This window comes from Schistocerca serialis, chromosome 9 (assembly GCF_023864345.2).
Source record: "Schistocerca serialis cubense isolate TAMUIC-IGC-003099 chromosome 9, iqSchSeri2.2, whole genome shotgun sequence".
NCBI classification, from domain to species: Eukaryota; Metazoa; Arthropoda; class Insecta; order Orthoptera; family Acrididae; genus Schistocerca; species Schistocerca serialis.
The window spans coordinates 325,892,700-325,907,358 of NC_064646.1; the positions used below are offsets into that span (position 1 = coordinate 325,892,700).

The following is a 14,659-nucleotide window of genomic DNA, read 5'->3' on the forward strand; positions in this document are numbered from 1 at the left end:
TCCACGACTACAACTATGTCCAGCATCCTGCCTCCCTCCAAATCGTTGTTCGCAGCCTCACTACACAACAATGGTGATGCACTTCGGAGGGGAGAAATTTGCTGGTGTAAGCAGGTGCCAACACAGCAGGTGGCAAAGAGTTTGTGAGAAGATCGATAGAGGCCAAAGACAGAATCGCAAGAAACACGCTGCCAATGCCCTCTCGGCTGCCAGTATTTAGATCGCCACTGAGGACCGAAGGTCCCAGTCACTCATTGAGTGGGCCAATGAGTTGAGTCGTCAGTCACAGCCCAGTGGGACTCACAGCAGCATAAGCTCAGCCTCTAGCTCAGAGTCAGGCAGAACATAGCAACCAGAGTAGCGTACATAGCCGACTTGTACTTCACCAGCAGTGAGACTAACCTGGACTATTATAGAGTATCTGTACCACAACACTTGGATTATCTTGAGTTAAGTAGCTTTCTTGTTGTTGTTGTTGTTGTTGTTGTTGTTGTGTTCTTCAGTCGTGAGACTTGATTTGATGCAGTTCTCCATTCTACTCTATCCTGTGCAAGCTTCGTCATCTCCCAGTACCTACTGCAGCCTACATCCTTCTGAATCTGCTTAGTGTATTCATCTCTTGGCCTCCCTCTACGATTTTTACCCTCCACTCTGCTCTCCAATACTAAAATTTGTGATCCCTTGATGCCTCAGAACATGTCCTACCAACCGGTCCCTTCTTCTTATCAAGTTGTGCCACATCTCTTCTCCCCAATTCTATTCAATACCTCCTCATTAGTTATGTGATCTACCCATCTAATCTTCAGCATTCTTCTGTAGCACCACATTTCAAAAGCTTCTATTCTGTTCTTGTCCAAACTATTTATCGTCCATGTTTCACTTCCATACATGGCTAGACACTCCATACAAATACTTTCAGAAACGACTTCCTGACATTTACATCTATACTTGATGTTAAGAAATTTATCTTCTTCAGAAATGCTTTTCTTGCCATTGCCAGTCTACATTTTATATCCTATCTACTTTGGCCATCATCAGTTATTTTGCTCCCCAAATAGCAAAACTCCTTTACTACTTTAAGTCTCTCATTTGCTAACCTAATTCCCTCAGCATCACCCGACTTAATTTGACTACATTCCATTATCCTCGTTTTACTTTTGTTGATGTTCATCTTATACCCTCCTTTCAAAACACTGTCCATTCCGTTCAACTGCTCTTCCAAGTCCTTTGCTGTCTCTGACAGAATTACAATGTCATCGGCGAACCTCAAAGTTTTTATTTCTTCTCCATGGATTTTGATTCCTACTCCGAACTTTTCTTTTGTTTCCCTTACTGCTTGCTCAATATAAAGATTGAATAGCATCGGGGAGAGGCTACAACCCTGTCTAACTCTCTTCCCAACCACTGCTTCCCTTTCATGCTCCTCGACTCTTATAACTGCCATCTGGTTTCTGTACAGATTATAAATAGCCTTTCGCTCCTTGTATTGTACCCCTGCCACTTTCAGAATTTGAAAGACAGTATTCCAGTCAACATTGTCAAATGCTTTCTCCAAGTCTACAAATGCTAGAAACATATGTTTGCCTTTCCTTAATCTTTCTTCTAGGATAAGCCTTACGGTCAGTATTACCTCGTGTTCCAACATTTCTACGGAATCCAAACTGATCTTCCCCGAGGTCGGCTTCTACCAGTTTTTCCATTCGTCTGTAAAGAATTCGCTTTAGTATTTTGCAGCTGTGACTTATTAAACTGATAGTTCGGTAATTTTCACATCTGTCAACACCTGCTTTCTTTGGGATTGGAATTATTATATTCTTCTTTAAGTCCGAGGGAATTTGACCTGTCTCATACATCTTGCTTCCACCTAATATATAACAAGCTGAATTAGTTCTTCTTGCAAACACTACAACCATACATATAGCACCACAAGAAATGGTAATCAAAATTCTTGAAAGCATCATCGACTGGTTTTCTGTGAATGGTCTCGCTCTCAATTTTAAAAGCACTCCATGTATTCAGTTCTGCACAATAATAAGTGTAACACAGGGTGAGGAAGTAACAAAAAAAGGGTGGAAACTTCTATACTGATGAGAGTTTTAACTGGGAAAGGCACATTTTTGAACTCTTAAAACAAATTATCTCTGCCCCATTTGCACTTGAAATCATTGCAAATCTTGATGAGAGACAAATCAGGAAGTTGATATATTTTGCATATTTTTCATTCAATAATAGCTTATGGATTAATGTTATGTGGTAAATTATCTATAAGAAAGTCTTCATCACTCAAAAATGTGCTGTTAGATTAATATGTGGAGCTTATCCACAATCATCTTATAGACATCTGTTTAAGGAGTTGGGCATTTTGACTACCGCTTCACAGTATATTTATTCTACCATTAAGTTTGCTGTAAATAATCCATTACAGTTCAAAAGGAACAACGGTGTTCATAATTAGTACACACTAATCTTATTCTTAGCACAAAAGAGGTGAATAATGCTCAACTAAAATTTTTGTTCACTTATCCAGGATACAAAATGTCTGAGACAGAAAAGTAAAACTTTAAAATAAAATGAATAAGCTTCTCCCTGGTATTTCTTTTATTCCATAGAAGAATTTCTGTTATTGTAATGTGTAAAAGGTGGTAGGCAGAAATTGCTAACTCACATCTGTATACTTAAAAAAAAGTAGTTCAGCCTTTAGCCACAGCTACAAATTAAATTTTTGATTTGAATCTAAAATGACATGTTGCACATCATCATGATTTCTCAAGCAAATGTTTCATGGAATGTGAAACTAACTAACTACCTGACTAACTAACAACAATGATTACCAGAGTTCAAAGAACGATTAAAATAAGAAGAAATATATCTATGTTCAGTAAACTAGGGAAAAAAAGAAATCAGTACTGTTGTATCTCAGGGAGGAACTTCAAACTTTCAGCACAGGGCAGGAGCATGTAGAGGAGCTGTGGCTTAAGTTTAAAAGAACAGTTGACCATGCAGTGCATAGATATGTTCCCAGCAGAACAGTTCATAATGGGACAGAACCTCCGTGGTATACAGTCACTGTAAAGAAACTTCTAAAGAAACAGAGATTACTGCATCATACATGTAAAATGAAGTGTACGGCCATAGACATGTAGATGCTGAATGAGGAATGTTTGGGTGTCAAGAGAGCAATGCATGATGCCTTCAGTGACTACCGTAGCAGAATATTGTCAAGTGATCGTTCACAAAACCTGAAGAAATTCTGGTCATATGTAAATGCTGTTAGTGGCACCAAAGCTAGTGTTCAGTCCCTAGTGAATGAGAACGAACTGAATTGCGGGTAGCAAAGCAAAGCTAAAACGCTTAACTCTGTTTTTAAATGTTTCTTTGCAAAGGAACACCCAAAAGAATTGCCCCAGTTTAAATCGCTGTACCACTGAAAAGAGGAGGGAAACAAGTATTTTTATCAGTGGTGTTGGAAAAATACTTAAATCATTAAAATTTACCAAATCTCCTGGGCCCAAAAGAATTCCTGTCAGATTCTATACTGAATTTGCCACTGAGTTAGCCCCTCTTCTAATTATAATCTGTCATAGATCCCGCAAACAAAAAACGGTACCCAGTTCTTGGAAAAAGAAAAGTAGTAGAAGTGATCCACAAAACTACCATCCAATATCCCTGTCAGCGATTTGTTTTAGAATTTTAGAAGATACGAGGTGCTATCCAAAATTTTTGGAACTGGTGCTGCCATCTGTTGAAAACCTTACCTTTGGACTAATGGCCACCATCACCTCAAAATAGTTCCCATCCGCACGTACACACCGGTTCCAGTGCTTCTGCCACTGATCAAACATTTTCTGGAAGCCCTGACCTTTGAGGGTGTTTATCACCGCCAGCGATGCTTCTTGAATCCTCTCTAGAGCGTCGAACCAATGGTCTTTCAACTTGAGTTTCAGTTTAGGGAATAGCGTGAAGTTGCAAGGGGCCAAATTTGGCGAGTACGGTGGGTGGGGTACAACTGCCATGTTGTTTTTTGCCAAAAAGGTCCTGGTGAGCAAGGACATGTGACACGGCGCATTGTCGTGATGCAGCAGCCAGTTCCCTTGATGCCAAAGTTCAGGCCATCATTGCTGCATGTTTTCAAGGAGCCGTCGCAAAACGTCACAGTAGTATGCAGAATTCACTGTTTCGTTGGGTGGGACGAATTCTTTCTGCACAATTCCCTTGGTATCAAAGAAAATGATGATCATGCTCCTCACCTGTCCTTTTTTGGGTCTTGGAGAGCCCGGGCTCTTCCACTGGGACGATTGTTGCTTTGTCTCTGAGTCATAACCGTAAATCCAGTTCTCGTCGTAGTGATAACCCGTGACAAGAAGGTTGGATCATCAGATGCGGTCTGATGAAGGTCCGTGCACACTTCAACACGCTGTGCCTTCTGATTGGCAGTCAAGATCCTTGGCACAAATTTTGCAGCGACATGATGCATGTCCAATTCATTCGTTGACATGTCCCATAACCAATACCCACTTCATCCACAAGGTCTTGAATGGTTTGACGTCGATCCACATAAAATAACTGTTGAAGTTTGGCAACAATTTCAGGCATTGTGTGGCTAACGGACCTACCAGTGTGAGCATCATCATCATCGTCTGTATGCCCAGCCCTGAACCGAGCATGCCATTCAAACACACACGTATGGCTCATGCTCTGTCCCCCAAACACTTGTTGAATCATTGCAATGATTTCCATAGCACTTTTTCTGAGATCCACACAAAATTTGATATATATGCACTGTTCTTTCCGCGGATCCACACACCAAACACAGAGTATTACAGAAATCACTGAACACACAACACATCCTCCCAGCAGAATGCCACTCTGCACACTGACTCATCAGATATGCAGCTCTTGCCACCTAGCAGTGCACAGATCTACTACTCCTACTTTCCAGATGGCAGCACCAGTCTCAAAAATTTTGGATTCCACCTCATACTCTGAGCTCACACATAATGAGGTACCTTGAACAGAATGACCTCCTCAATGCCAACCAGCATTGTTTTCAAAAACATCAATCATGTGAAACTACTCTCACTTTTCTCATATGCCATACTGAAAGCTTTGGATCGAGGCAATCAGGTACATGCAGTATTTCTTGCTTTCCGAAAAGCATTTGACTCAGAATCATACCTATGCTTCTTGTCACAAGTATGATCATATGGGGTATGAACTGAAATTTGTGACTGGATTGAGGAGGTTTTGGTAGTGAGAATGCAGCATGTTATCTTGAATGGAGAGTTATGGTTAGATGTAGAAGTAACGTTGGGTGCATCCCAGGGAAGTGTGTTGGGACCCTTGCTGTTCCTGTTGACCTTGCAGACAATATTAGTGGTAAAATCAGGCTTTTTGCAGATGATGCAGTTATCTATAGTGATGAAATCTGAAAGAAGGTACATAAATATTCAGTCACATCTTTATAAGATTTCTAAGTGGTGCAGAAATGTAAAATTTTGAACTTCACAAAATGAAAAAAATTTAGTATCCTATAACAAAAATGAGTCAACCAACTCAAATACCAGGGTGTAACACTATAGGGATATGAAGTGGAATGATCATAGAGATTCAGCTGTGGGTAAAGCAGGCAGCAGACTTCAGTTTATTGGTAGAATACTGTGGAAGTGTAATCAGCCTTCAAAAGACATTGCTTACAAATTACATGTGCGACCAGTCATTGAATATTGCTGAAATGTGTGGAATCTGTACCAGATAGAATTAACAGGGGATATTTAACATGTACAGAGAAGGGCAGCACAATTAGTTACAGGTTTGTTTAATCAATGGGTGTCACAGAGATACTGAAGGGACTGAGCTGGAAGACTCTGTAACATAGACGTAAACTATCCCGAGAAAGTATATTAATAAAGTTTCAAGAACCAGTTTTAAATGATGACTCTAGGAACATACTACAATTTCCTATGTATCGCTCACATACGGATTGTGAAGATAAGATTAGAATAATTACTGTGTGCACTGAGGCATTCAAACAATCATTCTTCCTGCACACCACACATGAATGGGACAGAAAGAAACTCTATAAATGGTACAGTGGAACATGCCATCTGGCATGCACCTCACACTGGTTTGCACAGTATAGATGTAGATATGTCTGTTTCAATTAACGAGTTTAAACACATGTTGATTTTAATATTAATATAAACAAAAATAACTCATGAAAATGATCAGCAAGTGAGCTGTAAACTCACTTAGGCTAAAAAGTTTATCTCCTTTGTAAATCTGCTGATACATTCAATTACTCAGTGGGATGTCAGTTATTCAGTTAAAGCATGTGGAAAATATAAAACTCAACATGTACTCAAGCATGTTAGAGTACGGTATGTGAAAAACACAGGGGGTTTGATTTATTTTTTTTTGGGGGGGGGGGGGGGTAAGGGAATAAGAAAGAAGAAGAAACATAGAATTGAGCCCAGAAGTACGATTCAATGTGATATGATAGACAGTGGGTTTTATCCATGCATACAATGACATGGATAATCTGTGGTCTGTGACATACTGACCCTTAATATGGCATGTGACTAACTTTCACACAAACCACACTCTGTGAGATACACTTCTAATCAAAGCACTGATGACATTTCTGTAACTTTAATACAGAGTACTTGTGGAGATTGCAATAGCATCTCTGTTCTTTCTAATCGGGTTTGCAGCATCACAAATCAGTCTGTGCAAACTGAATCACTGTCATAAAAATGAGAATAGTATCATTCATTCAATGCCTATAAAGATGTCTGTTGCCACAGCTGATGTAGCTGTGACATTGTACTAAGGAGAACAGAACATCTGTCAAAACTGACAGCATTTATTCTGCTTCTATATCATCTTTCCAAATGCAGATTATGGAGAAAGATTGATCTGTAACATACCCCAAGGTCTAGGTTAGACTGGGAGGTGGCAGTTTGGTCATTAGTTGGTGAGCCCTGCACTGATATGGTGAGAATATTTGTTATGGTGCGTGTTTTACACATATTAGAAGTTGATAAGTAGTTTATGTCTGCAGTTTTTATGAAATAATGGGCAACAGCAGAAGGTTGGTATCAACAGGTTCAATATTTCTGCTAACTTAGAATTTAATGAGCATAAGAAATATACCTTAACTAAGTTATTACCATTCTTCCTGAATTTATCAATATGAGTAGTAATTACCTGTCTATCATTCCAATATCCTGAAGCAAATTGGGCATTTCTTTGAAGATTTTACTACAACCCAACACAGCAGCATTGCGTACTTTGGGATGCCTGTCCTTCAGAGCTGCATCAACAACAGGTCCCACATATTCTTGTAAAAGTGGTGGCAAGCTGCACAATGTAGATACAGCTACACGCTTCACTTCTGGATTGGGATCACGGCAGTCATTCAGGACTGTATTTACAACTAAAACAGCAGCATCAGGTTGTGCTTTACATATTCTGAAAAGACCAGAAATATCGTAGCACTCACATAACGAACTGAAAAAGAATTTGTTTCCGAATATCATTCGGTTACCTCGGTAAAATTCCGTAGATTGTAAACTTGACGCTAGTGTTGTGAGATGGCAGAAGCTTGACAACCGGACCAATAAGACAAGTTATGTCGCCAGGTGTATTTGCCACTTCTGCGAGCTGCAATTATAGTACGTTTACCAAATCGATATCATATAGAATTATGCGCATCTTAAAAGAGTGTTAATGACCGTACCTGAAGCAACAATATTTTCAGCTCTTGACTATCTGGCTGTTGACTCTCTTTCAGTATTTTCGCTGCTAAGTTTTCTAAGTTGCTCATTTTGCGATCAGCGCATTACACAATGTCCGTCTTATGAAGTCGATGGTTATATGATACCTCCGCGAAAGGTATTCTTTTTTATGTCGACGTTTTTGATTTATATTTTGCTTATATTTGTACCAGTATCAACATCACTGCGTGTTGAACTTGAAATTCCAGATAACTAAAGTATACGATACTGCATAATGCTCGGTTTCCACATACACTGTAAACTGTTGCTTGCAGAGCTTCCCACCCTACCCCCTCTTACACTCGTGCCGGCAAACAAGCACGTACAGTCACCCTGCTGGGTGCTGACACATTTGCTTAGCAAAAATGTTATACAAATTTTCACCGGCAGTGAATACGTGGAAATCCGTACTCCCTTCAAAACTCGTGCCAGGCTGCCAGCTATCTTGCCCGTGGAAATGCCCCTGCTGGCATGCCAGTTATATTTGCCGGACGAATATCTTTGCTTTGGCATTAGTTACTATGTACATGTTCACGTATCTTTGAATATGGTAGAAACGTTTGAAAACAGCGCTGATAGAGCGTGAGACAGAGGAGGGCAGCTTGGTTGAATCAGGTAATATCTGTATTTACAGATGTCATTTATTTGACCAAAATGTATGTCGTTGCATTGTGTTAGACTTGAGGTTGAGCTATTTGAATACTGAGAACTGTCAGCGGCCCATGTGTATTATCTCAGCTTTATGTTTGCCGGTTGGTGTTAATGCTTCGTTATAGTTTACTTAAAAAAGTTAGGTGCAATATTTCTTTTAAACCATACAAAAATGATTATTTGTACTGTTTGAGCATATGTTCGAAATAGCCAAGATGATGATTAATTTCGGTCTAAAATTTGCATGTGCGACATGTTCTCTACTAATATTTATCCTAGTGTGATAGTGTTTTCTGCAAATATGTTTTGCGTAGGAACTGCCCGTCATGATGATATTTGGGGAGACTGGATGCCCTGTGTACACACTTTTTGGTTCCTTAATGCAGTGGTTTCCATTGTCTTCTGAGCCCTCATCTCATTGATCACTGCCGATTGTTCTATATTTTTGCATCTTGGGCGTCTGTTTGCTTTTCTGCCCATTTTTGACAAGATGGTTAGAGGAATGAAGATGTCACACGCCATATAAAAAGCTTTTGAAACCTTAGTCAGATTTTTTATCCAGATTGTTAGCTTTCATTTTGATTGAAGCTAGAAACTTTGGACTAGCTATGAGTGATGTTGTATCAATTTCTTTTTTATAAAATCCATAGGGCTGCAACTGTACGTTTATTATTTAATTTCGTCTTGTAGGCTAACCTGTGTAATGCAGATACTCTAACATTTTTCTTCTGCTCTACACTCCAGTTCTTAAAACAAAAAAAAAAAGGGGTTTGTTTTATTCTCCTATAGTACTGAAAGACGTAGTTACATGTACATACAACTCTGTTAGTGTAGCCTAAAGTGGTAGGAAACATGACACTTTTTTTTTCTTCCCTTAGTGGGATTCTCTGTTGATATGTTTGGAGACACAATAGATGTCTATATGCATAGAATCATATACCAAAGTTTCATCATAAAACACGGAAGTAGGAATAAAAGAATAAATGTGATTTTTACTGAAACTGTTTCCAGAAAACTTAAGAAAGTTAAAAACATAGAAAGTTAAGTTTTGTTTCTGAATAGTAGCTCAGGGTGAGAGACAAGCTGTCAGTTACTAGAGATGAAAGTAGCTGGAAGTGATAGGTTAATTATGTAAGAATTTCTGTTGGTGTGAGTGAAAATCTGAAGCCTCTGATTAGAGAAGATGTCATACGATCTGATTAGTGAAGTTTTCATATGAAGTTTCCAATTCTACCCATCTGCTTTGACCCGTGATTTAAGGGCGTTGTGGTGTGTGACATCATTATGGAAGTTTTTTTCTGTGCGTTATCAATAAATTTTGTTTGTTTGTTTTGGCCATTTTCATTAGATGTTATTGGTTTGCTGTTTGTGGTGCGGTAAGACACTTGATTTATTGTGTGGCTTATGTTGCTAGATATGAATATGACAATTAAATGTAATGTTTTGTGTATTTATGGAGTATTAATGTGTTTTAATTAGCCTATGTGGGGATGTTTGATTTTTAGATTTTTGAGGTGGTGTGGTTGTGGTTTTGGTTTTATTTTTCATAGTTGTAGGTGTTGGCTTCTTGGTATAAATAGTTGTGGTTGATCTATATAAGTCAATGGAAATGTCCAATTGCAATTTTCGTAGTTTTAGCTGTAGGTGTTGGTGTTTCGGTATTGGCAGCTGTGGTTGACCAATACAGGTCAAGGGAAATGTCCTAATCCAATTTTTGTCATGTTAGTTGTAGGTGTTGGTGTTTTGGTATCATTTTCTGCAGTTGCCATATACAGGTCGGGAGAAGGGTCCGATTCCTGTAGGTTTTGTTGGTGTAGTGGAATGTTGTAATTTTGTTCTTTTTTGTGAGTTTGCATTCTGAGATTTTGGTGTTTTTTTCCCATTATGTTTAGCTTGTCCCAACCCTAAAACCACTAGTTTCCCAAGGTTGTCCCATTAGTTTGATTTTATTTTTGGAGGAAGATGTTACTGTCTTATTTATATGTATTTTCGTGTTTGTTTCCATGTGTATGTAGTGGTGTCATAGGTGCGATATTGGAGATGCCATTTCCACCATTTTGATGATGATATGAGTGGAATCAAACATTACTGTAATCCCGTATAATTAATGTGGTGAATTTAATCTTTTCAGTGTTCCTTCAACGGCACTACAATGGCAGAAAACACAATTGATTTTGGAGAGTTATCGACTGATGAAAGCTTAAAGAAATCTGTGACTGAATTGCATGACAGTGTGAAGAAATTTGGTGATTTTCTACAGCTGGCGTGTGAGAAAGATGTTTACAGTAATCTAAGTACAGAGGACCGTGTGAAATATGATTTATTTCTTTCTTACTCACTCAGTACACTTTTTTGGACCTATCTGCGAACCCAGGGTCTTGATCCTACCAAGCATGCTATTAAAGGAGAAATTGAAAGAGTTCGTGGATATAATATACGAGCACGACAGATACATGAAAGGCGTACCATTATGCCACGTATTGACAAGGCGGCAGCAGGTCGCTTCATCAGAAGTGGCTTGTGGCAGCCAAGGTCTGCTGAAGAACGACAGCAAGAGGAACAACCACCTGATGAATCAGTAGACTCTGTTATGTAACAAATTGTCCACTTATGTATATACTTTAGATGGGTCTTTAAAATTATTATTTATGTATTGTTGATAATTTTATTAGACTAAAGAGTATTTAGTCTAATTTCTTTTGTACACTGAAAACTACTGTTGACAATTCCATCATCAATACTGTCACCTCATAATGTAAATTGTTCATACTTGCCTGTTTTTATGTAAACATGAAACTGTAGGAACTGCTGAGGTGTAAGTAAAAAGGAAACAACCTACTCTAAATTATGTTGATTCTTCAGTAAGTATAGATAATAATAATAATCATAAATATAAACAAGAAAATATTATCAAAACAACATATAGAGTACTCTTTTCTTCAGTGATTACTGAAATTCAGAAGTCTTATTTAGCAATATGTTAAGACTGAGATTTTTGTGATAATGAATGGAAAAAGGTTGGGAATAAGGTAACACGTTAGAGATTCATATCCAACCCTATTAGGTTAATTTTCCATTTTATAATTCAACCTAATAACTTTACAAGCTGTGAAATTAGAGATTCCATTAGTTTTGAGAACTTGGAAGAGAGGAAACGGTGGCAGTGAACAGCAGTTGTGCTGTGCAGTAGTTTAATGGGCAGCTCTATGCCGACAAATCTCCTTACACCTAGTGCAAGGCTCACAAATATTTATAATAAATAAGGGTTTCAGTTAGTTATTTGTGTGTTCCATGGGTCATACTAGTGAGCTTTCACTATATGGAACATTTCAGTTTTACAGTTATAGTTAATTGTCTCAGCACAAACTTATGACAGCATGTAGACCACTTACATGTAAACTCAAGCATTCTGTAATGCAGTAATTGCTCATTCGTGTTGTTTTGATGACAGGTATCAGTTTGTGTAATATGCCATTCAGGCCCTCAGCTGTCACATCCGAGATGTGTAGGTGGCCTTGCCTGCGGCTGTCGAGCTTGTAGGGTGCAGTCGTCTGCGAGTTGTGGGTCACCTTGCCACTGATGATAGGCTCTGAGGCTGTCGTCAGTTAATACAAGTGGGTGGTGGAGATGATGAAGGCTGCTGGCTTCGCACATGAGGTGCAAGCAGAGCTCACAATTTGCAGTGTTGTTCCCAGAGTTGATCAGGGTCCTTTGGTTTGGAGCCAAGTGGAGGGTCTCAACCAGAGGCTCTGTTGACTCTGTAACAGTCTTGGCTGTAGATTTCTGGACCTGCATTATAGGGTGGTGAATTGTTGGACTGCTCATGATAAGTCAGGGGTGTTAACTACACAAAGGGAGCTCATTGTTAGCCCTTTGAGTTTGTTTTCAGCTCTTGCTCTGGCAGCTTAACTTCATACTCTTTGCAACTTTCTCGGTGGGTGTGTACCCTTCAACACCTTGTCTTCAAGTGGCAGCCCATGTTCACCTTGGCCTTCATTCACATCCTGAGGACACTGCTCTAGCATTGCTCTATCACCTTCAGTTCATGACCTTCAAATGGTACTTTGCGATAGTACCTTTTTATACAAAGGTGGCTCTCAGACTGACCGCTGTGTCGGGTGTGCCTTCGTCATTGGTGCAGACGTATTTTGGTATTGGCTTCTGGATCACTGCTCACCATTTACAGCAGAGCTCTTCGCCCTGTATCAGGCCACACAGTGCATTTGGTGACACAAGCTTTTCAATTGGGTTATCTGCTCAGACTCTCTCACTGTCCTTCAAAGTATCTGTGTGCTGCACACTGTCCATCCCTTACTGCATTGTGCCCAGGAAAGCTGCCATTTGCTCACTCTTGATGCAGCCACTGTGATGTTTATGTGGGTTCCTGGTCACATCGGTCTGACAGGAAAAGAGATTGCTGACGCTTCTGCCTAGGCTGCAGTCCTCGTTCCTCTGCCAGCTGGTACTTACATTCCCTCTGGTGATCTCTATGTTGCCGTCTGTCAGCAGGTAGTGTCACTTTTGCAGCACCACTGGTCCTCCCTTCTTGGGAACAAACTCTGGGCTATTGAGCCTCTCCCAGTGGCTTGGACGACCACCTCTTGCTGTGAGGAGTCCATTTTAACTAGGTTGTGTATTGGACACTGTCTTTTAAGCAATTGTCTTTCATTAAGTGGTGCTCCCCCACCACTTTGTGCACATTCACCAACTTTTAACTGTTCGCCATTTCCTGACGCAGTGCCCTTTCTTGAACATCTGACATTCCCGTTTGTGTGTGATGGCTGGGTTATTGACTGTTTTAGCGAACAACGCACGAGCTGTTGACTACATTTTACTTTTTATCCATCATAGCAATATGGCAAAGGCCATTTAATTTTTAATTCTGGATCTCTGTTTCTCTATGGTGTAGTTTATAGATCTTTCTCCATGTCCCTGTTTTCAGCTATTTTCTCTTCCGTTGATTGGGATTGACGTGTGGTTGTTTTTGATTCCTCTCTTTGTCTTCATGTTTTACAGTTTTGACAGGGGCACATATGACCCTAGCTTTTTTTTTTGTGCCCTAAAACAAAAACAAAACAAAATACACGAAGGGAGCAGCTATTCAAGTTGCAGAGTCCTTGTGGAGTGCACATGGGGGTTCTGTAGGCTATGTGGTAGGTTGAGATTCTCTGAAGAACACTTGCAAAATGACTTGCGGATAGCAAAATCAGACTGCATTCAGAGTAAGGAGACTTTGACAGCCAAGATTTTATCAGTAAATTGTCTACATATTTGTAACAAAAGTTCCTGAATTTACTGCCCTTCGGGAAAATTCTTGCACTCAAATTATTCTTGGGACCAAGAGCTGGCTGAAACCCAGAGTAGAAGGCTCTGAGATAATGGATTACTAACCACTGTAGAGGGGGTGTTCATTTGCAGTTGACAGAAACATTGTCTCTATTGAGGTTCAAATTGAGTGTGACAGTGAAGTTATCTGGTTGCGTATAACAGGTCTAGATGAAACCGAGTTAATTGTTGGATGCTTTTACCAGCCACCCGATTCCATTGCGACAAATCTTCGAAGAAAGTCTGTCCTCGGTAGTGCATAAAAACCCATGCAGTACTAGCTGGAGGCGACTTTGACCTACCGAGTATGGAATGGGACAGCTATCTGTTCCGTGTGTGTGTGTGTGTGTGTGTGTGTGTTTGGGGGGGGGGGGTGTTACAGATAGACAGTCTTGTTTAGTATTTTGAACATGTTTTCTGAAAACTGCCTTGAACATCTAGATTGGCAGCCCATACACAATGAAAATATCTTAGACTTTGTAGCTACAAACAGGCTGAACCTTTTTAATGGTGTCAGCATAGAGACAGGGTTTAGTTATGATGTCATCATAGCAATTATGGTAGTGAAAGTTAGTAAATCAGTCAAGAAGGCTAGGAGAATGCTTCTGCTAGAAAGAGCAGCTCATAACATAGACAAAGAATTGACATCATTTATTTCCAGTGTGATGGGCATAGACAAAATATAGGCAAAGTTTAAACAGATTGTAAATTGTGCTCTGGGCAAGCATGTGCTTAGTAAGTTTATTAAGAGTAGAAAAGATTCACCATGCTTTAACAATGAAATTATGAGGAAGCAAAGGCTGTTGCACTCCCAGATCAAAAGAGAATGCACAAGTGATGACAGACAAAGGTTAGTAGCAATTTGTGCACCTGTGAAAAGATCAATGCATGAAGCATTCAGTAACTAC

General features: G+C 39.6%; 2 protein-coding genes across 2 annotated transcripts in view; one reads left to right on the plus strand and one right to left on the minus strand.

The window, feature by feature from the left end:
- Positions 1-8,224, minus strand: part of LOC126419112 (AP-4 complex subunit beta-1-like) — a 43,442-nt gene extending 35,218 nt beyond the window's left edge. Inside the window, exons 1-3 of the mRNA XM_050086208.1 lie at positions 7,739-8,224; positions 7,547-7,662; positions 7,207-7,470 (exon numbers count right to left, since the gene is read on the minus strand). Of these exons, the coding sequence (XP_049942165.1) occupies positions 7,207-7,470; positions 7,547-7,662; positions 7,739-7,825 (467 nt within the window). The 5' untranslated portion in view covers positions 7,826-8,224. The remainder of the gene's footprint in view (positions 1-7,206; positions 7,471-7,546; positions 7,663-7,738) is intronic.
- A 2,354-nt stretch (positions 8,225-10,578) lies between these two features.
- LOC126419593 (nuclear nucleic acid-binding protein C1D) lies at positions 10,579-11,022 on the plus strand. Its single transcript, XM_050086780.1, has one exon. The coding sequence runs from the start codon at positions 10,579-10,581 to the stop codon at positions 11,020-11,022; it is 444 nt and encodes a 147-aa protein (XP_049942737.1).
- The last annotated feature ends 3,637 nt before the right edge of the window (positions 11,023-14,659 follow it).

What these genes read in the sequence shown, in the direction of transcription:
- LOC126419593 (XM_050086780.1), top strand. Translation starts at nt 10,579, where the DNA reads ATGGCAGAAAACACAATTGATTTTGGAGAGTTATCGACTGATGAAAGC.